The 25,242-nt window shown below is 41.7% G+C and overlaps 1 protein-coding gene across 1 annotated transcript in view; it reads left to right on the top strand.

Annotated features, from left to right (window-relative positions):
- CSMD1 (CUB and Sushi multiple domains 1) overlaps window positions 1-25,242 on the top strand; it is a 2,896,277-nt gene that overhangs the window by 2,825,724 nt on the left and 45,311 nt on the right. The window contains exons 61-63 of the mRNA XM_030195161.1: window positions 4,223-4,396; window positions 18,555-18,628; window positions 24,146-24,257. Coding sequence (XP_030051021.1) covers window positions 4,223-4,396; window positions 18,555-18,628; window positions 24,146-24,257 — 360 coding nt within the window. The remainder of the gene's footprint in view (window positions 1-4,222; window positions 4,397-18,554; window positions 18,629-24,145; window positions 24,258-25,242) is intronic.

Genomic DNA, 25,242 nt, shown 5'->3' with positions numbered 1-25,242 from the left:
CATGGAACCGGGGGAATAATATGAATATGAGAACAGGATTACACAAGGCATGCGGTCAATGTTCAGTGTGCCATATTATGTATGCAACGGATAAATTCATGGATACACGTACAGGCAAGTCATATTATTTAAAGAGTGCAACGGATTGTCAATCGAAAAATGTAATTTATTTATTAAAATGCCCTTGTGATTTATTTTACGTGGGCCAAACTTCCCGAATGTTAAAAACGCGATTAATTGAACATAGACATTGCATACAAGCAAAAAAGACATATGAACCTCTGGTTTCTCACAGTCTCTTGAAACAACACGACTTTGATCAGATGCAATGTGTTGTTCTAGAACAAATACAAGTTTCGGAACGTAAAGGAGATATTAAGAAAAAGTTGAGACAGCGAGAACAACGATGGATATATACATTGCAGACTGTCATACCCAAGGGATTAAACATAGCAATTGAATGGAAAGCTTTTTTGTGAAACAGATCTTTGTCAATAAAGTTGTTGAAGATGATTCAATGAGTTGGAAGAAATGACGTATATATAAAGAGGAAGGAAGTAGGAGTTGTTTTCAGGACGCCGATAAGAGGCAGTTGAATGCGGTAAAATTGGAAAACAAGAATGAACTGTCTTTATGAGAACTTTGGCCCTTGAAACAGCCTAGGATTAGCGAAACAGGGTCTCCTGTTGGGCTTTGGGAACATTATATGCGATGACAGAATATTTCAGTTAAGTTGAAATTATTTTCACCGTTTGTTCACTATGATTTGAGCCTTCAACATCGAGTATTGTGAAAAGGTGTGTAGGCATGCATTATATGAATTAGAAGAGTGGAGTTTTTTTGTGAAGACTGGTGATTGAAGAACTAGAGTGCTAGAAATTTGAAAGGTGGTTTTCCACATGAAGAGCACTCGTTAGAATTTCTGAAGTCTTTTTTCTCCACTTTTTTCATATGTGTTGGCAGTAGTACACCTCCAATACTCGTGTATACTATAGTAGAATTATTTAGAGTGCATTTTTGATTATTATTCTACTATCCCTTTGGGTATTATCAGCATTTTTGGATATGAAATCTGAATCTGGATGTTTTTTGTAAAACGTGATGTTATTTGTAAAACGTCCAAAATCAGAATAGGAAAGGTCATTTTCTACAAAAAAAGTCTATCTTTTCCTTTTGAAAGTGCTGTTTGGAAAATGTTTTGTGATTTGGGGGAGTAAGGGGAGGTGATCCCCGAGTCCCTCCAGTGGTCATCTGGTCATTTGGGGCCCTTCTTATGTGGAGTAGAGGAGTAGCCTAATGGTTAGTGCAGCAGACCTTGATCCTGGGGAAGTGGGTTCAAAGCCCACTGCAGCTATTTGGTATAAAAACAGGTCTAGCTCAAAACGTCTAAGTTTTAGTCTTGGACGTCTTTGTTTTGTTCCATTATTGCTGAAAGACATCCATGTCTTAGGAACGCACAAGTCCCGCCTTAAACACACCCCTGGCACTCCCCCTTGAGATTTGGACAGACTTCAGAGAAAGACGTCCAAAAAGAGTTTTTGATCATACTGATTTGGACGTTTCTGTGAGATAAACGTCCATATGCTGACTTATGTCACTTTTTGGACGTCTACTCTTTTGAAAATGAGCCTGATAGTGGAATTAGAAAAGGTGCAGAGAAGGGCGACGAAAATGATAGAGGAGATGGGACAACTTCCCTATGAGGAAAGGCTAAAATGGCTGGGGCTCTACAGCTTGGAGAAAAGACGGCTGAGGGGAGATATGATAGAGGTGTATAAAACAATGAGTGGAGTGGAACGGGTAGACATGAAGCGATTGTTTACATTTTCCAAAAATACTAGGACTAGGGAGCATGCGATGAAGCTACAAAGTAGTAAATTTAAAACGAATCGGAGAAAATGTTTCTTCACTCAATATGTAATTCAACGCTGGAATTCATTGCCAGAAAATGTGGTAAAAGCGGTTAGCTTAGCAGAGTTTAAAAAAGGTTTGGATGGCTTCCTAAAGGAAAAGTCCATAGACCATTATTGAATTGGACTTGGGGAAAATCCACTATTTCTGGGATAAGCAGCATAAAATGTTTTGTACTTTTGGGGGGATCTTGCCAAGTATTTGCAACCTGAATTGGCCACTGTTGGAAACAGGATGTGGGCTTGATGGACCTTTAGCCTGTTCCAGTATGGCAATACGTATGTACTTATCATACCTAAAACTACCCATACTTGAGTCCCACCAGTGCACCACAAACTCCAAAGGATCAGAACATGTCCCCAAGCTATAATAACTTTACCAAAAAGTGGTATAATCAACCTGCCCTCTAGTATAGTAAGTCAGCCTAGAATGTGATGTCCACTTCTCAATTTGCTTGCAGATAAGATTAAAAGAATATAAAAAAAATGATCTGACCAAAGAGACTTTATCCAAACCCCATCTGAAAGATAAATTTCAGAAGTCAAATTCGGAGCACTCATGAAAGCAACAACCTCCAATTGATGCCCCTGATCATTAGTAGCCTGTGGATCATAGATCATTTGTAACTCATATGGTTTATACATTTTTATAGCTCCTCCATCCTTTTTGGGCAAACAATCTAAGGCTGTGCCTGTAGCACTAGTGCAGCAAGCAATCTCCACTATGGACCAAATCTCCCTGTCTGTCCACACTTTCACAAAGATGTACCTCTCAGGGCTACCTCATTTGGCTCCAAACAAGCTCCTTCCCTGTTCCTTTTCCCAGACTGGGTTCTCCTATTTCCCACCTGGAGCACTCTTCCACTGTTAATGCTTGTACTGGAAGAGACCTCCACTTAGTTCAGCCTTAGTTTACTGATTCCATCTAGGACACCCCTTCTCCACACAGGTTCTGGCAGGTGTAGAGGCAACCACAGATCATGTGCTCTCCCCAACAACAATATTTATTAACTTCAACCTCCAACTCTACAGTCATTCATTAACCAGAAACATTTCCCTCAGCATTTTCCTATGAATACTGCCCCTGGGGTTGGGCTTCTTACTCTCCCTCTCCAACTTGTTCCCTCTCCCCAGTGACTCTAGGGAGGAAATCCCATCAGTTTAGTAATCCCCATTATAATGGGGGATTACATACTTTTTTATATCAAGGTAAGTTAAGGGGAAAGGGAAAGGGAAATGGGATTTGATATACCGCCTTTCTGAGGTTTTTGCAACTACATTCAAAGCGGTTTACATATATTCAGGTATTTATTTTGTACCAGGGGCAATGGAGGGTTAAGCGACTTGCCCAGAGTTACAAGGAGCTGCAGTGGGAATCGACCTCAGTTCCCCAGGATCAAAGTCCACTGCACTAACAATTTAAACCATATCCATTGATTCTATATGTCATACACACTGATTTGTTCACCAGTATGGCTTCCCATCCCATTTTATTTTTGGCATAGAAATATGTAAGATATATTTGTGTATTATTATGTTTTTTTTTTTTAATGTACTGCTTATATTTTATTACATATGTAAGTGTTTATTTTACCTTTCCATTTTTAGTTGGAGAAATTCTATCCCTGATGTAGGCAACTGCTGAAATGTGGCCATGTTGGGTCTATTGTTGGCAAATAAATACTGTTTTGTTGTATTGGTTTTCCATTGTTTTCACTGTGCTTCTACCTACTAGGTTAATTGCTTTGAGCATGTCCTCCAGAAAGTGATCACAATATGGAACCCACAAGGTCACAGCCACTCCTCTCCTTTTCCAGTTCCACCATCTTACCTGCTGTTTAGGGGCCTTAGCTACTCCTGTCCATCTAAAGTGTTAGCAAACTGATGTTTAGGGGGCTCCCAGACTACCAGCTAGCTATCACTGACCTACAGTATATTTAGAGCAGGTTTACAGAAATATGTGAAATGCATTTCTTTGCACATATTGCCTTTATTGGCTGATAATCTGCTCATATTTCTCATTGGCAGCTAAAACTATATCTTGACATTTTTATTAAAACTTCTGTCAATAGTATCTATCTTAGGATATGCCAACTTTTGCCACAACAGTCTCTTTAGTGTTTTGTGTGTCTGTGTGTGTTTACTTTACATTGTTAAGTTCTCCACTGGAAACCATGCTCACAGAATAGGCTAGGCAGCTTTAAAAATCAGTTCAAGGGAATTCATTGCACACAATTCTTAAAATAGTCTCTGATTGCTGTTACTAAAAACTGTCTCTTACTTATGCATGTTTATGTCTTTGTTTTTAATAGCCATGTTTTGTGGAGACCCTGGGACTCCAGCTGAGGGACGACTGAATGGAAAAAGTTTTACATATAAATCAGAAGTATCTTTTCAGTGCAAACCACCTTTCATACTGGTAGGATCTTCAAGAAGAGTTTGCCAAGCTGACGGTACATGGAGTGGAATCCAACCAACATGTATAGGTAATTATTGTTAAGAATGTGCAGTGTTTTGAAAACTATAGGTATTATAAGGGAACTGGTTTCCTCACAAGTCTATACCTATAAATATAGAAACACAGTTACAAATATGTAAGCATAAGAGTATCCTTTCTGGAGAAAATGCCTCGAGAAGCACCTCTCCCATATTTATAGCAGGATGAAGGCTAGGACTTCAACATCATCGGTGGCTAAAATCCTCCTTATTTTTAATATTTTTCAATTTCTAATTGAATACACAGCACTGCCGTACAGTCATAGAAGATTACTTAACTTAGGCAGGCGAACAGCCTTCTTCAACCAAGACCGTGATCAGACCGTGGCCAACAGGTCCCGTTTCGCGTTAGCTGCTTCAGAACCAACAGTCTTCAATAGATCAATTCACCAATCTTCAATGCTAAGTCTATTCATTTTGCCGATGGTTGCTTTTCATGCAACCCTCCTCTTTCCCTTGGCCTCCCCCCCCCCCCGTCCACCAATCCTGCTCTCTCCCCTGCCCTCCCCCCATGTCCAGCAACCCTCCTCTCTCCCCTGCCCTCCCCCCATGTCCAGCAACCCTCTTCTTTCCCTTGGCCTCCCCCCATCCACCAACCCTTCTCTCTCCCCTGCCCTCCCCCATGTCCTCCCCCCATGTCCAGCTACCCTCCTCACCGCCGCCGCTCCCTCCCCCCTCCGTGCCAGGCCCCCTGCACTGACATGACAGCACCTCTCACCACCATGTGAAAGCACTGGCTGCCTGCAGCACTTTCACATGGAGATGAGAGGCGCTGTCATGTCAGTGCAGGGGGCCCAGCACAGAGGGGGGCGGGAGCGGTGGTGGCGGCAACGTCGGGGAGGGGGTGGAGGTTGGTGCTTTGGTGATCTCGTCAACCTCCATTACGTTCGGCCTGTTCTGTACTTTCTGCCCCTCACCCCGCCTCTGACTCCTCCTCCTTTCTGGTTCTGGAGCTGGTGGAGGCGGGGCTTGGACTTTTCCTGTCTCAACTTTCGGGCTCTACTGCGCATTTGCTGGTGAGTCGGTCACTTGTCATTTATATAGTTAGATATTAACCTCTGTATTCTCTACTAATAGGCCACTCCAGCCTTTGTTGTCTTCCATTTTGGGTCTCAATACCCAGGCCTGCTTTCAGATCTCACTACTAAACTTTCAGTAACTAGTGAAAACGAGTGAAACTGCTGTGCGACACATCTGGCCATTCTGTTTTCATTGATGATAGGACTAGAACCCTATTCCTAGTGTAAACATCGTTGCCAATTTTTTGTACTGTTATTGTGTTACAGCAACATGTGTAAACTGATAATGTTTGTCATGCTTCAGAATATTTTTAGACATACCACAAGTTATTCCTGTAGAAAGCAATAATTTTAAATCATATTAAATTACTGTAACTTTGTCATGATATATATCATAAAAAGTGTCGGTACTTTGGAACACCTTCCATGTTAGATTTGTTTGAGTCACCATTCTTAATTCTATTATTGAAAGGATGGTTTGCAACAGATTTCTTTTAGCGTTCCTTTCATGCTCCCATTAGCATTTGTATAATGATAATGAAGATGAAACTGTCTAGATTGCTCAAGTACTACATTAATACAAAATGTCATATCTTAGGTTCCCATCTGTCTGAGTCATGAAGCCTTTAAAATTTCCTTTGTAAATTAGTTAGTTATGCATTCTAATGCTTAGAATTATACAACTGACTTGAAATGAAACTCCTTGATCACATTGACTAATATGGCATGACGTCTGAGAATGATTTACATATATTTTCCTTGCATAACACAAAGTTTAAGAAAACTGTATTATATTCTGATCAACAAACCTTAATATAATGAGAAAGAAAGCCACATGGATGACCCCACTGGTCCTGAAAACACAGAGCTAGAATGTAGGTGGAAGCTTATAGGGGACAATGCTAGGGAATGAGCTTGCAGACCTGGACAGACAGCCTGGCAGTTCTAGCAATTTCCAGAAGGGTAGGTCCAATAATGGGCTGAATGGGCTGAAATGTTATTTAGGAGGAACATGCAAATGGGATATGGGTGGGTGTGATGCAAATGCCATGGATATTTTTTTAGTCCCATTCTATTATAGAGGGGGAGGAAGGAGAGGATGGAGGGGAGGAGAAGCAGAGATAGGCATTAAAGCAAGAAGAAAAAAAGTGGACATGGAAAACTCTGTCTTTCTTTCACAGCAGAGTATTAACCAGAGCCTCCCAGCTCTGAGAAAAAGGAAGTTGTAGTTAGTAGGGGGTTTGTCACATCTAGTATAAAAGCAATGATCCCAGATTAGACATTTGTAGAAAATGGACAGAGACTAAGTAAATGAAATGTACTAAGTGCCCTCCTTAAAATTGTGTAGTATGTTTTTTTTTTTGTTACATTTGTACCCTGTGCTTTCCCACTCATGGCAGGCTCAATGTGGCAATGGAGGGTTAAGAGACTTGCCCAGAGTCACAAGGAGCTGCCTGTGCCTGAAGTGGTAATTGAACTCAGTTCCTCAGGACCAAAGTCCACCACCCTAACCACTAGGCCACTCCTCCACTAAGGAGCACAGGGCAGCCAGGGGTGAAATGGTCAGGAGTTCTAAAAGTCACAAGTGGGAACATAGGCTACAACACAGTCAACTGTCTGCCAGATTGGAAGGAAAGTAATATCATTACATAAGTATTGCCATACTGGGAAAGACCAAAAGTCCATCAAGCCCAGCATCCTGTTTCCAACAGTGGCCAATCCAGGTCACAAATACCTAGCAAGATCCCAAAAACGTACAAAACATTCTATACTGCTTATCCCAGAAATAGTGGATTTTCCCCAAGTCCATTTAATAATGGTCTATGGACTTTTCCTTTAGGAAGCCGTCCAAACCTTTTTTAAACTCTGCTAAGCTAACTGCCTTTACCACATTCTCTGGCAACGAATTCCAGAGTTTAATTACACATTGAGTGAAGAAACATTTTTGTCCAATTCATTTTAAATTTACTACATTGTAGCTTCATCGCAAGCCCCCTAGTCCTAGTATTTTTGGAAAGCGTAAACAGACGCTTCACATCACATCTACACGTTCAACTCCACTCATTATTTTATAGACCTTTATCATATCTCCTCTTAGCCGCCTTTTCTCCAAGCTGAAGAGCCCTAGCTGCTTTAACCTTTTCTCATATGGAAGTTGTCCCATCTCTGGCAGGCTTCCAAGTATGGTACTCATACTCAGTAGAAGACTGGAATAGGTATTTGAAGCCATTTATCTGTTAACTTTTGGGAGTTAACCACATAAAGAGGAAATTATCAAGGTGTGGTAAAAGGCAAATTTTACCGCACCTTGATATACCATGAGATTCACCAACCTGCAGGATCTCAGTACCCTAGGTTGATGACTCCCATGGTAAATGCATAACACTGATTACGGTTAATCTTGCAAGCATGTTAAGCCACAGTTCAGCTGCATTAGGCTGCAAAAGTCATAACCAGATGCTCGCAAGCCACTCAGGGGCCAGGCATAATACAAAACAGCTGCCTCTGAGCAACTCCTCCCATCATAACCCCACTCAAAGGACTTCCCTCACACTGAAGCCTCCATATGAAGCAGCCCCCCCCCCCCCAACATCAAACCCAACCCCAGTTCTAGACCCCTCTTCAAAGAGAAGATTCCCCCTGCTGGAAATAGCCTTAGAGGCTCCCTTTGATCTCAGGGTTTCCTATCCAATACGTTTCTCCCCTATAAATGACTCCCCTGACACCCATAGCCCCCCGACCTACCTTTAGTTTTCCCCAGGGTCTAGTGGGAGGACACGGCAGGAGTTAATGCCACATCACGTCTGCCCCTGCCGGTATTGGAACTGAAGTAGTGTTGCTGTACTACTGCTAGGGGTCAAGTTTCCATATAAGGACATAGGGGGCCTTGAGATTGGGACAGCTCAAGTTCCACTAATATCTTAGAACATGATCTGCCTGTGTAGAACGTGTTCTAAGACATATGCAGAAATGGATGTTTATGCACCAGTTGCAACAGGAACATCCATTTTAGATGCATAAGCATCTTAGATATTAAGAGATACAACAAAACATGTATGTACTGGTAGTTCAGAATATACACATCTGTGTGCAAGCACATAAACATGTATGTTAGCTATTTTAAAACACTTCCATGTTTTCCGAAATTGTCATAGAGCAAACTGTCTTTGGTTGATATTGCTTTTGTTAGGGAGCGCTACAAGAAACAAGCACTTTTCTGAAACCTAGACATCCCGGAGAACAGGTCCATCTTTCTGGAATGAGGAATGCACATTTATTTTTTGGCCCCACCCTAGTCCTGCCCCAAACCTGCCCAGACTCTGCCCTCTTGCCAAATACACAATTTTGAGATTTAGATGTATATATCCCAGCTTTGTAAAATTGGGATATAGGTATATATATGCAATATACACTTCTAAATGATGAGTTTTGCATGTCTAAAACATGCAGGAAGCTTCTTTAAAATAAACACCTTACTGTATGCCTAGGGGCCTTTTGACTAAACCATGATAAATGCAAATTCATGCTTAACAGGTGAAAAATGCTTACTACAAAATGTGTTAAAACATTTTGCGGTTATTTGCCTGTCAGCATGTGCTAATCGCTCATTATTTTTTATGAGGGGGCATGTCTTGGAAGGGGAATGTAAGTGGAAGCATTATCCACCCAGCAGTTCGCATTAGCACACACTAACTAGATAACACAGACTTAATGTGGGAACACTTAGCACCTCTTAAATAGTAGACAGTAAGTGCTCCTGCATTAATATTTTTTAAGGTAACACGCACTAATGCAATCATTAGCGCACAACCTGAAAAGAAATATTGAAAATGCCTTAAATACTGCCATGTTAGAAATGGGCTTAGCCAGTGCCGTAGCGAGGGCGGCTGACACCCGGGGCGGGTTACCGCTGCGCACCCCCCCCCCCCCGGGTGCAGCACGGCGCCCCCCCTCGGCACGCACCCCTCCCTCCGGCACGCACCCTCCCCCGGAGCGCATTCTTACTTTGTTTAGAAGCGAGGGGCGGGCAGGAGGGCCGATCCGCCCCCTAGTCCACGTCGCTGGGAGCTGCGTCGGCTCCATTGGTTCCTTGCTCTCTCTGCCCTGGAACAGGAAGTAACTTCCGGGGCAGAGGGAGCAAGGAACCAACGGAGATGACACCCCCCTAGCGGCGTGCACCCGGGGCGGACCGCCCCATCGCCCCCCCCCCCTTCCTACACCACTGGGCTTAGCACATGGGAAAGTCCTATGTTAAAACATGCAAAGCTCATTTCCTAATATGGTTTAGTAACAGGGCCCATAAATTTGGTATGCTAACAAACCAAATGCTTGCTAACATCTCTATGTTTTGTAGATATGCCAGGAAGCCTTGGCTTTAGAAGCAGCTTTTCTCCAGCATTATCCACGTAGAATGTTGTTTTTCTTTTTCAGCTGTCACAGTTAGTTTTTTCTAGGTTCTAAGAATTTGCTAAAGCAAGGCTTTTCCTTTGCTGATCAGAGAGGGATGGGGTGATATGAAGTTCTATTCTACTTTGTCAAAAAAACTAAACATACCTTTCTAATCGGGGAATGTCAAGCAGAGTTTATATAGAACATCAGAGAATTCTGAGGAGAAAGAGAGTTAATCTATATTATCAATGTTAATTGGCACTAACATAGTAACATAGAGGGGAATAATCGAACGGCGCTGGCAAAATACATGGCCGGCAATGTATTTTGGCGGTGCCGCAAACAGCTGGCTAGACCCATATTTCGAAAAAGATGGCCGGCCATCTTTTGTTTCGATAATACGGTTCCGGCCAGCCAAATGCCTTGGATTTGGCCGGGGTTTGAGATGGGCGGCTTCGTTTTTTAGTGATAATGGAAAGTTATGTCGGCCATCTCAAACCCCAGCCAAATCCAAGGCATTTGGCCATGGGAGGAGCCAGCATTTTTAGTGCACTGGCCCCCCTGACATGGCAGGACACCAACTGGGCTCCCTAGGGGTCACTGCGGTGGACTTCAGAAAAGCTCCCACGTGCATAGCTCCCTTACTTTGGGAGCTGAGCCACCCAACCCCACTACCCACAAATGTACTGCACCAACTAAAAATGCTCCAGGGACCTGCATACAGCCTCTAGGACTTATTGCTGCTGTATAACTTTGGCACACCAGTTAACACCTGAAGACTAATCTCTCAGACAACGTCCTTTAATGGAATAAGCACGTTTACTCACAGTTAACTGCAGATTAGAGGTTGTGCCCCACTGGCAAAGAGTCCCCTGGTACTAAGATTAGCAGTAGGTCAGAGCTGGCACAATGGTGTACAATGCCCTCTGTCAGCACCATTGAAGGTAAGAACTACGTTCTCTAACGTGGGTAACATAGGAAAGGGAACTAAAACTGGCTTACAAAAATGGGCACTACTGCATGGACTACAACAGGAAACAAAACAGGGCACATTCTGACCCAGTTAGCAGGGGGGAAAACCACCATGGGATTAGAGCCCAGTACCCTACACCCACCACAATGCATTGCTAATGTGAATCTGCAGGGCACCTAACAGAAAAGGTGTCACACTCACCCGAGAGCCACATCGCAACCAGGGAAAGGCTGTCGGAGGATACAACACATTCTGCTGTCATGGAGGTGGGTACGGCATTTGAGGCTGGCATACAGGCTGGAAAAAAAAGTGTTTAAAGTGGGGTTTTTTTGGTGGGAGGGGGTTAGTGACCACTGGGGGAGTACGGGGAGATCATCTCTGCTTCCTTCCGGTGGTCATGTGGTCAGTTTGGGCACCTTTTTGTGGCTTGGTCGTGAAAATAAAAGGACCAAGTAAACCCGGAGAAATACTGCTTAACGCCGTATTTTTTTTTCCATTATCGGCGAAAGCCGGCTATCTGGTAGCCACGCCCATACCCGCCCATGTCCCGCCTTCGCTTCGCCACCAACACGCCCCTTTGAACTTTCGCCGGTGAGGCGATGGGAAAGCGGTGATGCTGTCAAAAAAAGCAGCTTTCGATTATACCGATTTTGCCGCTTTTCCGAGATCGCCAGCCATCTCCCGATTTGTGTCGGGAAATGGCCGGCGATCACTTTCAATTATGAGCTGGTTAGTAACATAGTAGATGACGGGAGAAAAAGACCTGCACGGTCCATCCAGTATGCCCAACAAGATAAACTCATATGTGCTACTTTTTGTGTATATCCTACCTTGATTTGTAGCTGTCCTCTTCAGGGCACAGACCATACAAGTCTGCCCAGCACTATCCCCGCCTCCCAACCACCAGCCCCGCCTCCCACCACCAGCTCTGGCACAGACCGTATAAGTCTGCCCAGCATTTTCCCCGCCTCCCAACCACCAGCCCCGGCACAGACCGTATAAGTCTGCCCAGCACTATCCCTGCCTCCCAACTAATTAGGACTTACATGCAGGTCTGATTATGCACTGTTCTATAACACTGCAACACAAAAGGGGGTGTGACCAAGGGAGCATGGGTGGGTCAGGGCATTCAGAAAATTTAGGTGCACATAGAGAATAGGGTCATTTACATGCCCAACTGCCATTGGTTGCACGCCAGCATTTACACCAGGTTTCAGTAGGCTTGACCTTGCACCCAAAGTTGGTGTTTGGCATGAATCTCCCCAGCACTAAAACAATCCAACATGATACAGATAATAATCATATCATCCAACCTAGTTTGACCTATGTGATATTCAACTAATTTAATTGACAAAAGCTTTTTGGACTCAATTCTGTAAATGGCGAGCGAGGATCAGGGTGTGCGTGGAGTGAGGGCTGTCTTGCTTTACCCTTGTACCTTCGGTACAAGGCTTTTTCCTTCCTTTCATTAACACTTGTTTGGACATTTTCATATTGTGATGCTTGTTTTTGTTCTAATATAGCAATTATATATATCCACACCCAAACTTTTTGTTATTTTACTGGATTCCAATAAAATAAACCATAGACTTTAAAATAAACCATAAAGTTTTGACTGACTCATAAAGCTCTTCGCTTTGAGACATCATCTTACTTAGCAGCAATGATTACACCCTATGTTCCTCAGAGAACTCTTTGATTCATATGAGAACATCATTTGTGAGTCCTGTCAGTTTTCCCCTCACAATTTGCCTCTTCTAGACATAGTGCATTCTTTTACCTTTCCCCAGCTGTATGGAAATCTCCATTTCTCGATCCATGAGGAGTTGTTTCTTAAATTTAAAGCAGCACCAAAGATGTATTTGTTCTCTCTTGATATCCTTGGGGCAGCAGCCATGATGTGACTGACGGTTGTAATGTGCTTAGCCATGATTTACTCTATCTCCTCTCGTCCCATCTCTATCCTTTCTTTTAAATATATCTACTATCCTAATATTGAAGTTCATTTTCCTTTTTCCAGTGATGTCTATATATTGCTCTACTTCTTTTGGTTAAAGGGAGGTATAGCAAATAACCAAAAAACATAAATATAAGCATTATTTATTTATTTTTAGATTTGTTCACATCTTTTTCAGTAGTAGTAGTATGCTTAGTTGGAATTCAGTAAAGGTCACCTAAAATTAGGCACCAGAATGATGCTTGCTAAGCTTGAACTCTGTAGAGGCAGTTCCGCACGGAACAACTTTTTATAGAATAATAGCATGAAATTTTGTGCCAAAAGCTGGTATAAATGCTTATGCTCAACTACGGTCAGGCACAAAAATCTAAGGGGTCCTTTTACTAAGGTACACCAAAAAATGGCCGGCGCTGGTGTATTGGACATGTCCAGGTCCATTTTTCAGTGGACCTGCAAAAAAGACCCTTTTTTTTTGGGGGGGGGGGGGGGCAAAATGGATGTGCGGCAAAATAAAAATTGACACAAACCCATTTTGGGTCTGAGACCTTACCGCCACCAGGTGGTAATGTTCTATGTGTGTACAATGCTGATTACCACCCAGTTAGCGCCACGTGCTGGAAATTTTCCGGTGTGCCTAGTGCACACACATAAAAAATGAAATTACTGGTTGGGCCACGTGGTAGCCGGGCAGTAGTTCAGAACTGACACATGTATGATTCGCGTACGTGCCTACGTGGGTTAGTAAAAGGGCCCCTAAGCATTCTATAACCCTGTGCCTAAATGCTGGGAATGCCCTGACCCACCCATGTCCCTCCCCAGGCCACAAACCCTGGAGTTGTGTGCAAGATAAGTTAGGCACACAGGTTATAGAATAGGGGCATAGGGGAGATCTGCACTTAACTACGAATGACTGCCAATTAGTGCTTGTTTATGCCAGTAATTGATTGTTAGTGCCAATTTAACCAAGTAGTTTATGCGTGTATCTGCGATCCACACCCAGAATTGCATGCCTAACTTTGGGTGCCTTATACAGAATCCAGTGGATAGTGTGAAAAGTTGTGAATGCAAGTTATAGAATAGTGTCAGTTGCACGTGTAACTTATTACAATAATTACCTGCAAATTGGCATTAACTACCAATTATTGGCTATACTTGGTAGTTGGTGCTATTTGGCACTAATTAGTAGTTAGGCACATGACTACTCTTAGGATTTTGCAAATTGCGTATGCAAAATCCATAGCGCACAACTGCAAGGGCATATGGTCCTTGAGGGAGGGGGGTATGGGTGGGTCAGGGGTATGCCTAGCACTTACATGCATGAGTTATAAGATACTAGCAGTTACTTGCCTAACTGTCTACAATTAGGCATGAGCATTTATACCAGCCATTTGGATAACATAGGTTCTTGTGCCAAAAGCTAGGAATGCAGCTGCAGACACTAGTAACTGCCGTTTTAGAATTGGTGATTAGTGTGCATCATCCCAGCATTGAACATTAGATAGTCTGTAGAGAATTACCTTCTGTGCATTACGCTACTCCAGATGTAGAGCATATAGAGGGGCATTTTCAGTATGATGTCTAAGTCCGAGTTTAGACGTTTTGGGATGTATAGCGCAAAACGTCCAAAGTCCATCTTAGACATCATATCAAAAATGCCTCTCCACATAACTTTGTAAGTCTAAGGGCCCTGTTTACAAAGTAGTGCTAAGGACACATTAGCATTTTTAGCACGCGCTAAACTCTAAGTTGCCCATAGGAACATATGTGCGACTCTAGCGTTTAATGCGCCCTAAAAACGCTAATGCAGCTTAGTAAACAGGGCCCTAAGTGGTTTGAAAATATGCCTCTATGTATGTTTAACTTGTACACCACCTAGTACTATTGGATAGAGCGGTTTATAAATATTTTATGTTGCAAATTATTTTTATTAACGCCATAATCAGCACTTATACAACAATAGAAAGTTACAATTTAACCCCTTAAACCTTCAACCCCCCCCCCCCCCATCCCACCCACAAACTACCCCAAATTCTACTGCTGGGATGGATATCAATAAGTGCGCATAGCTTCAGACAACCACTACAAGTTTACTAAACTTCCTCTCGCTGCAGGAGTAAGGGTCTTCCAAAGAGGATGCCATCTTTGGCAGAATCACAAGGCTTCAGCTGGGGTAGAAGAGTAGATTGCACATCTCTCCAGACTCATTAGGGATAGCGTTCAGGTTCGCCAGCCCTGGATTGTCAGGGTATGCATAGTCAGCCACTCTGCTAATATCACCTTTTTTGCTATTATGACTGTCTGCAGGATGAACTCTCAACATCCTTGAGGTACTGGCGGTGTCACTCTAGGTTGGCCAAACAGCAGGAAGGGATCGTAGTGCCAGCCAACTGACCAAAGAACAGAAATCTGTTTCAAAAGGATCTTCCAGAAATGCACAATCTTTGGACAAGTCCAAAACATGTGTCCCAAAGTTGCACCCTTTCCACCACATTTTGGATAGGCTCCATCTGACGATAAGCCCATGTGAAAGGTTCGTCATGGAGGTATAAACAAGAGTAAGGCAAACTTGTATTGCAGCTCCCAGTGAGATGTTATCTGTGATGCCTTGCGCAAGGATAATATGTGGGCTCGAAATAAGTCTGACAAAAGCAAAACGCTTAAATCTGTACTGCACATTGCAGAGCACCTGGCAAAGTCCAGTTCCAGAGCAGTATCTCTTAAATGTCTATGGTGGAATGATAGGGGCACTTTTTGTTGCGCTCCAAGGGAGAAGGCAGTGGCCAGTTCCTCTCGTACATCTTCAGTTAATGCCTCCCAAGGCAGACCAGCTACATAATGCCTTAGCTGATAATAATGGAAGAGGTCTGCGGGGGTCAAAGAATATTGTTGTTGCAAATCTTCAAAGGATTTAATGCGACCTTCCACTGAAATAGCATGCATTATATATATATCAGTCCATTCTGCTTCCATTTTCGAAATGCATTATACAAAGAGCCAGGAGGGAAGGCCGGATTGCCACAAATAGACAAGTATGGAGTAGTTTTTGGATGGAAATGGTGGTGCCTACAGACCCATCGCCAAACCGCTCTGGCTGTGGGAATTATAGAGGAGACACGTAAAGGGGAGCTCTCACCCTCGCCCGCTGCATGCAGCAAATAGCAGAAATGTATTCCCTTAGTCATGGCAAGTTCCAAAGTGGTGGCTGAAAATTCCTGTGTGTTTCGAAACCAATCTGTAATGTGCCTCATGCCACTCGCAATGGTTAGGTGTCGCAGACTCAGCAGGCGTAGTCCACCATACTCCACAGGTATCAGCAGAGTGGCTAGTGACAACCTTGGCTTCTTTCCTTTCCTTTCCATAAGAATTTTTGCAATGAGTTCAGCCACACACACTGTAACGTAGATCAAGTCCTTATATCTTGCTTAACTGTACAATGAACTTTCCTTTAGTTTAGCCAACCATCTATCTATCCCAACTGACTCAGTACCACACATCTTGACCCCACCTATATATCTGCACTTGGTCCTTCAGCTATATGATAAGCTGCATTGTAGAAAAGCAGTAGCATCATGTCGTTGTTAGTTGAATGTGCTTATACGTGTAATCTTATGTACTTATACATGTAATTAAACTCTGGAATTTGTTGCCAGAGAATGTTGTAAAAGCAGTTAGCTTAGTGGGGTTTAAAAAAGGGTTGGATGGTTTCTTAAAGGAAAAGTCCATAAACCATTATTAAAAAGGACTTGGGGAAAATCCACTTCTTATTTCTAAGATAAGCAGCATAAAATGTATTACACTTTTTTGGGATCTTGCCAGGTACTTGTGAGCTGGATTGGCCACTGTTGGAAACAGGATGCTGGGCTTGATGGACCTTCGGTATGTCCCAGTATAGCAATACTTATGTACATATGAACATCCTAATAAATGCTTGTTAGGTGCATCATTAGTATTATGCTAACGTATTATATCTCTGGTATTTGAATTTCAGTGCCGTTAAGTATGTATATTTTAGTACTGTCTCATGGTAGTCCTATTATTAGGTTTCAGTTTGCTGTTTTCAAGTTTACCTGCTTTATTGTATTTATGTTTATACTTGGTCATTTTATTATTGTTATGCTGTTAACAAAATTGCAAGTTTTGTGTTAAACTGTACCTGCTGTAAACCGCCTTGGGTGAATCTCTTCATAAAGGTGGTTAATAAATCACAATACATAAATTATCTTTCCTGTATTATGATGTATTTCTATTCCTCCTATGACTTTAATTGTAAACCAGTCTGAAGCGTGCTCTAAGGGCTGTATATCAAATTTATTAAACTTAAAACTTGAAATTTCCTTCCAAACTCCAGCCAGTCCCTTCTTACTAGAAACATTTACTAGGAAATGTAGGGAGAGTGAATATTAGTGGGTAGAAATTCTGTGGTCACTGTCTGTCTCAGAGTTTCCTGAGCTTGATGCTTATTTTCAAATGAGAAGGCCGGCCATCTTCTGACACAAATTGCGAGATGACTTGCCATCTCCTGAAGCTGGCGAAATCGGTATAATTGAAAGCCGATTTTCGCTGACTTCAACTGCTTTCCGTTGCAGGGCCAGCCAATTTTCAAGGGGGCGTTTCGGTAGGGTATGGAAGGTGGGACGGGGGCATGGTTACGAGATGGCCGGCTTCGGCACATAATGGAAAAAAGAAGGCCGGCTCTGACGAGCACTTCGCCGGCTTCACTTGGTCCATTTATTTTCAGGACCAAGCTTCAAAAAAGTGTCCAAACTGACCAGATGACACCAGAGGGACTCGGGGATGACCTCTCCGTGCTCCCCCAGTGGTCACCAACCCCCTCCCACCCTAAAAAAAATAAATTAAAAACATTTTTTGCCAGCCTCAGATGTCATACCCAGCTCCATGACAGCAGTATGCATGTCCCTGGAGCAGTTTTAGTGGGTGCAGTGCACTTCAGCCAGGCGGACCCAGCCCCCCCCCCCCGTTACACTTGTGGTGGTAAGTGTTGAGCCCTCCAAACCCCCAAAAACCCACTGTACCCACATGTAGGTGCCCCCCTTCACCCCTAAAGGCTATGGTAGTGGTGTACAGTTGTAGGGAGTGGGTTTTGGGGGGGCTCAGCACCCAAGGTAAGGGAGGTATGCATCTGGGAGCAATTTTTGAAGTCCACTGCAGTGCCCCCTAGGGTGCTCGGTTGGTGTCCTGGCATGTGAGGGGGACCAGTGCACTACAAATGCTGGCCCCTCCCACGACCAAATGCCTTGAATTTGGCCGAGTTTGAGATGGCTGGCCTCGGTTTCCATTATCGGCAAAAACCAATGCCATCCATCTCAAACCCGGCCATCTCTGACATTAGCCGGCCCCAACCGTATTATCGAAACGAAAGATGGCCGGCCGTCTTTTTCGATAATATGGTTCGGGACCTCTCTTTGCGGCACCGGCCATATAGATGACCGCCCATATAGATGGCTGGCACCGTTCGATTATGCCCCTCCATACCATTCTCTCAGCAGCAGAACATAAACATGAATCAGTGCATACATTGGATAGAAAAGGTTTGTTTAAATAAAATGTGAATGTACATCTAAAATTATTTCCCCAAGTGACTTCTTCAACAGCAGCACAGCAATGCTGTGCAGAGTTGAATATTTTTGTTGAAAGTAAATTGGATTCCTTGTCTTAGCTTGCATTTTGCTAGCTTTTCTACTATGCATCATCCTTGATAGAATGTGTGAAGTGTGTAAATAGTTTTAGGGAATGAAGTGGCGTATTGTTTCCATAGTTACTGTATCTGATGTTTGCATTTTAAATTTCAGATCCAGTTCATAATACTTGCCCAGATCCTGGCACTCCACATTATGGAATACAGAACAGTTCTAAGGCTTATGAGGTAAAATACATTTCTACAAAATACAGTACTGTGAAAATATAACCCCATTAAGACATCAGGGCTTTTTTTTTTTGTTAGAGATAACTGCAAATGTATTGTCAACTGGGGTTTACTGAATAAATTATTCTCCATAGGGTTCTATTTTCAAAATGTCTTTCCTCTTCTATGCCTGCAGCAAGATCCTTTAAGACAGAGTCAATGTGTTGAACTACTGATACTCTATAAAGCCTATGGGATAAGTGTGTATGTGAATGTAATGAATAACATCAGAATTACAATATGTTTCATTTTGCTTTAGCATGAGCTGTTTTGCTTTGTGATCACTGCTATTTCCCAGCTACAAAAAAAAAAAAAAAGTAACTACATAAGGAGTTCATTCCAAAGTTCTTTCCATGGTTCAAATGCTGTTTTACCCACCAAAAAGGGTTCTGTGATTACAGCTCACATGTGGACTTTTACCCTCTAGCCTCAGGAGCCATTTCCAGGATTAGGTTGGGGAGAGGCAAGGTCAGTACATTCAAATCATTCCCAAACAAGGCCAGCTGACAGAAGAAGGCATACACTGACAGACGCTGAAAAACGTACGCTTCCTACAATAGACAAGAGACAGCCATAAGACTAAAGAGGTCCAGAATAGAAGAGCAGAAAGCGGCTGCAACAGCTTCTGCCAGTGCCACACATCAAAATGCTGAGTTGAAATCTAAATTGAAATTACTATGCCAAGAAAAGAAGCAGCAGCTGCAGCCAAAAACAAGTGATTGGAATGAATCAGATACAGCAGGTTGCTTCAGAGGATATTGCTCAACATACCAGAAATTATGCTCATATCCAAGCTCCTAAGCAGAGTTTTCCTAAAGTAGGCACTGTATTTGAGGGTGATCGACTTAAAGCACACTCTACCCTGGATGCCAGTCACTTCCACTATGATCCACATACCCAAATGGTGCACTACAGCTGGCCCATGCCATGCAGACATCAAAGACACTGTACCTTATGTTCAGTTCCTTATGCCTCAGATGATATGGACTCAAGACATGGCTGAGTGAACACTGCCAGCAGGGGAAGTTGTCACAATTCTCTCCCACACACAGAATAAGTGTCTCAAGCATCCTTATCCTACACCTTTTTTTTTTTAAAGATAGCATCAACTTGAGCAATTAGTAAACTCACCCACCTCACCACAGACCAAAAGCATCAGTCAGGGTAATTCTTTCTAAATATACATTTCAACACAAGCTTACCAGGTTCAAAGACTACCCAGACAACTACAGAATGTAAAAATCTGATTTAAATGATGTCATCACTGGCCTTAACCGCATGACAACAGAAGAGGCTAATCTTGTTGTGAAATGGTTGGGGAGTAAATCTATAGAACGTGGGAGGAGAAACAAATCAGCACACTTAGGAAACCTGGTTGGCATCATGTTGCTACTTTCCACTTCTAGGAAGAAGGCTAACATTAATGATGATACTACACAGAAGGAGCAATCAAAGCCTCAGGATAGTGTTTGGGGTGAAAATGTATATCATTGCAGTAATTCAAAAATGTATTGAATGCCACAAACACAATGAACAAGAGTAAAAAGGATGAACATCAAACAATGGGCTGTGATGTTCAGATATTCACATGTATAAGCACTGGTGCTGTTCACATTGAGGCTATCAAATCCAGAATCATAAATGCTCGCTGAATAATCATCTTTAGGATCAGCCAACCAGCTCCTGTTCTTACTGTGGTACTTTCTAGGAGCTTGCAAAGAACTGAAGGCCAATTCAGATAAAATCGGTAGTCCCATCATTGGAAGTTACTTCCATAGCCAAAAATTTGCATAGATATCCAGTCCCCCTCATTCAGTATGTGAGGGGACTAGGAGTGCATGATTGGGATTGCTTGAGACAACTTAAAGTCTAGGCTTTCCACCAACTCACTTACAAAGCCCTAACCTGTCTCCTAACTGCAAAATCTTTGGTTTTGTATCCACTGATCCTGAATTGCCCTGCAGATACTGATCCATAGCACTAGCTAGAGACTTAGATAAGAAGGATTTCTGCAAACTACAAAACAGTCAGGTCCAAAGCTTGACAAACACTTTCTAGAGCAGGCGAAAGCACAAGTACTTTCCAGCCCTGCACTGGAAAAATGTCCAAATTCAGACTTAGACATCATGTCCAAAAATGCCCCTTGTGGATTTGACTTGCCCAAAGTGACAAGGAGCAGCAGTGGGAATTGAACCCATGTTGCCAGGATCAACGCATGCAGCACTAACCATTAAGCCACTCCTTCTCTGTTTTGGATGTCTTGCATTTGGACATCTTTTGTTTGAAAATGGACAAAAAAAAGGATGCCCAAATCACAAGAAGTCCATAGTATTTTCAAACACAAAACATAGACGTCTATCTTTTTCAAAAATGACCTTCTTTCCTGTTCAGAATTTGGACATTTTTGTAAAATGTCCAAATTCTGATTTAGACGTTCTTTCGAAAATATCCCTCTATGTCACTGCTGCCCAACAAAGGGAGACATACCTGGACTAGCATAGCTGCCAGAACCTGTTCAGCATTGGACTTAAGTCACTGGACAGTTAAGTGACTTGTCCAAGGCATAAGGATATTTGAAACTGGTCCTTCCAGTTCCCAGCTTGCAGCTCTAACCATTAGGCTACTACTAAGTTCTATAAAAGGTGATATTTATCAACATCATGCAAGGAGTGTTCTATTTCCACAGCTTATGCTTATACAGTTGGGGTATACTGCTATCTTGTGACCTATACTATAGAGATTAATTCAATTATCTGAAAGGACCATGTAACCATTGATCTCATAATTCATGAATACTGCATTTGGTACATTTATTCTGTTACCATCAGGGTCCCCTACTCACATTTTCTAGCTCATTGTGAGCATTCTTAAAGACCCTTAAAGTCAGGCTCATAGGGGGTAATTTTATAAAACTTTTTAAGCATGCAAATCCTGTTTTACACACAGAAATGGGCTTTTATGTGATGGCAAAAGTGCATAAAAGGTATATAAATGGAAAGTGTGCACCTACTTTTACATGATGTATATGTAGGCATTTCCTAGAGTATAGTATGGTTGAACTGAAGATGGAAGTTGTGATATATGAACAAACATTATAAAATATAGTATAGATGCTTAGAGTGCATATACACATTTATTCTTTCTTTGGAGCAGGGGTAAATTTGTACATCAGCACTTGTGTGCTATTAGGGCTGGATCTAGTAGCTTCTTTATTAAAGGAACAGAAGTAATTAGGTTCTCAGAGTTACAAATTCACCCAAAACGAGACTCTCACTAATGCGTGAGATCTCTAAGGGTGAACAAATTTCTCAATCATAGATCTTCTCGAGGGTGTCTATACTTCCACTAATAAAGGAAAACATTTTTTGTTGTAAAGAACACCCTTCTTCCAATTACATCCCATCAAATATATTTTAATAATCACAAATCTCAGAACTGTATATGTTGATCCTATCACTTATTCCCCTAAACCTCCAACACATCCTAAATGAAAGATGTGCTCTAAAAATTCTATAGTACTTCAACAATTTTAAATCTCTCACATCTCTATACTATCTGAAGTATATCTAATCAATCAAAAGAGAAGCAAAAAAACACTTAGCATTTATGTAGTTAAAAAACGATCCTCCGTGGAATAGTCCTTGATGATCTGTGGAATGGTCCTTTGTGATCTTGTCGCCAAATATAAGTGCAATGTAAAATAAAGGCCAGCAATGGCCTAATTAATCCACACTGTTGTCCATTGCTGGCTCAAACGGCTACAATCCATTAATCATAGTCCCAAAGGAAAAAAAGTTCTTTAATGAATGCCGTTTATCAGCTCAAACTGAGCTTCACCACCTCTCTGTCCTCTTGGACTCCCTCCACGGAGATCTCCTCATAATAAATACTTTTACTCCATTCTGAAATTCACTCTCCTCCCAACTGGTACAGGAAACATCATAACGAGTCCATCTCGTGACATGACATCATATATTCAAACTAAATGTGTTATACATATGAAAAAATTGCAGCAAATGTGTGTGTAGGGGGGGGGGGGGGGGACTGTGCCAGGAATCACAGCTTCTTTGTGTACATGTGCAAAGGAAACCAGAAGTGCCAGCGCACATTGACACCTGTTGTTTTGTACCTAAATATGAGTTTTGCTAGACACATACTGAAGCCACACACCCCTGATTCTCTTTCCTGTTTCATCTACACAGGTCTCCAAGATACTGTCTCACCATCTAATAATAATGATTAGCACACGCTAAACGCTAGAGATGCCCATAGGAATATATAGGCATCTTTACCATTTAGCGAACGCTAAAAACGTTAGTGCACCTTTATAAAAGGGGCCCTAAACTTCTTATAGGAATGTAGCTCCAACTGTATGCATCTTTACCTGCATAAACATTTTATAATTGCTCCTTATCTTTTATTTAATGTAATTTCCAAATATATTCTAATTAGGTCCCACAAGATTCAAGGAAGATTACATCCAACCCAAAAATCTGTAACTAATCATTCATTATAATAATTGCATTAATAAGCATTAAGATTTAGAATGCAATGCCAATTATTCAAAACCCTTTACAGTTAAATTTCCCTTAAGTTCACTCTCCCCACCACGCAAAAGACCTTCCCATTCATCAAACCTGAAATCCATAAATTCCATCTGGTTAAACCTTTGTTCATTTTAATAAGAATTCTTGGAAGGATTTCTTTGAAAGCTAAAGCAGATTGTTCCGTGTTAAGATCCCTAGGTAAGTTATTGCAGAGCTGAGGACCTTTACTTCTAATTGTCAAATACCAAATTGCACATGATTAACATTATGAAAATATTCTTCCAAGTTGCCAAAAAGCACATATTTTAACAGCTGATTAAATTCCAGGCATGGTATTAGTCTAGTGACTTTAATTTATTGTAATGTTTTATGTTTGTTGTTTATGCACTATTTCATGTCTGTTTTGTGCTGTTTACTGTGTTTATTCTTTTTTTATTTACTGTAACTTTACTAGGGGCACATATTTATAGTGAATAACATACTGAAATAAATACAAATAAATAATGGATGTTGTCAAGTTGAAATAATTTAAAATCTACAATGAAAATATATTGAAATCTTTGAGAGCTGCTTTATAGGATCTGCCTGGTACTTGTGATCTGGACTGGTCACAGTTGGGGACAAGATGCTGGGATCAGTAGTCCTTGGTCTGACCTGCCATGGCTTTTCTTGTATTTTTACATTATTATATGTAATGTTCATCCTATCACCTCAGAAGTCCCTATTTTCCTTGGGACATCACTTGTAAATCTCTGCAACTTCTGGGTAGTCTCCTGCTATGAAGTTTGTTTTCTTTCACTGAGCCTTAACACAATGTGACATGTGCTACTGTCCTCAGTTGCTTTGAATGAAATTCCACAGGCAAATGATATGGGTAAATATTTATGCACCTTAAGTTTCTTCCTGTAATATTATTTTTCTCTCTTTGCAGGTTGGAAGCACTGTGTTCTTTCGATGTAGAAAAGGATACCATATACAGGGTTCAACCACTCGGTCTTGCCTTGCTAATTTAACATGGAGTGGCATCCAGCCTGAATGTATCCGTAAGTAGTAACCCTACTGAATCTATAGTAACATTGGGACATGTTTACTGAGTTGCATTAGGCAGTTAGGCCAGTTTTAGTGTGTACTGACCATTAGCAGTAGCCCATGCTAACATATAACATGTGTTAAAACAACCAGTATGGTAAAAGTCCAGTGGTAACTGCTTAACAGAAGATGTGGCAGGGACTGGGTGGGGTAGAGGGGGGGTATAAATTAAAAATTAAAATTAAATTACCTGATAGTAGGGCATCTTATTGGCCCATTGCAATTGATGCTAAACATATTAATTCAAAATGGAGTCCTTTTGGGTATAATAGTTGCCCTCCAGTTAGGAGTTTATGTTTACTGTGCGGCCACTTAATGCTATATAAAGTAAGGTAATAGATAATGAACTTTTTAAAATGCATGCTTCACTTTTCCATGCAGTTCACTAGCTTACTACACGTCTTCTATGTGTCTGTGTGAAGGCCCTAGTTGGAAAAGCAGAAGGAAAGAAGATAAATTAAAAAAATAAAAGCATTTTTGCACTGTTAGATTCCGTTTATTTTAAATATATGTTGCCACGATTTGGGTTTCTGCCAGGTACTTATGACCTTGCTTGGCCACTGTTGGAAATAGGATACTGGGCTAGATGGATCCTTATTGAAAACACGTAAGTGCTGATTAACCGCCGTCTGGAAGGAGTTCCGATATTGCAAGCTCCACGGTTCCTGATGCAGACCATCAAAACTTTGGCCATATTTGGCTGCGAAACAACTGCTGAAGCAGTTATCAGCACTTTAAAAGTGTTTGTTTTCAATAAGAATTTATACCATTAAAACTATACTTTATAAAGGGAGATTTTTTATGCCAATGATGACAACTAGAACTCCGGTACATTAAAATCTTTTTTGATTGTGTGGAGTCTGTTGAGGCTTTATCATCCCAATTTTATTCCTTCAATATTTTGAGAGATGCTGATGGACTATATATATGTACTCCCTG

The sequence above is a fragment of the Microcaecilia unicolor genome, chromosome 3 (assembly GCF_901765095.1).
Source record: "Microcaecilia unicolor chromosome 3, aMicUni1.1, whole genome shotgun sequence".
NCBI lineage: Eukaryota > Metazoa > Chordata > Amphibia > Gymnophiona > Siphonopidae > Microcaecilia > Microcaecilia unicolor.
This window is presented reverse-complemented; position numbering and strand designations above follow the sequence as displayed.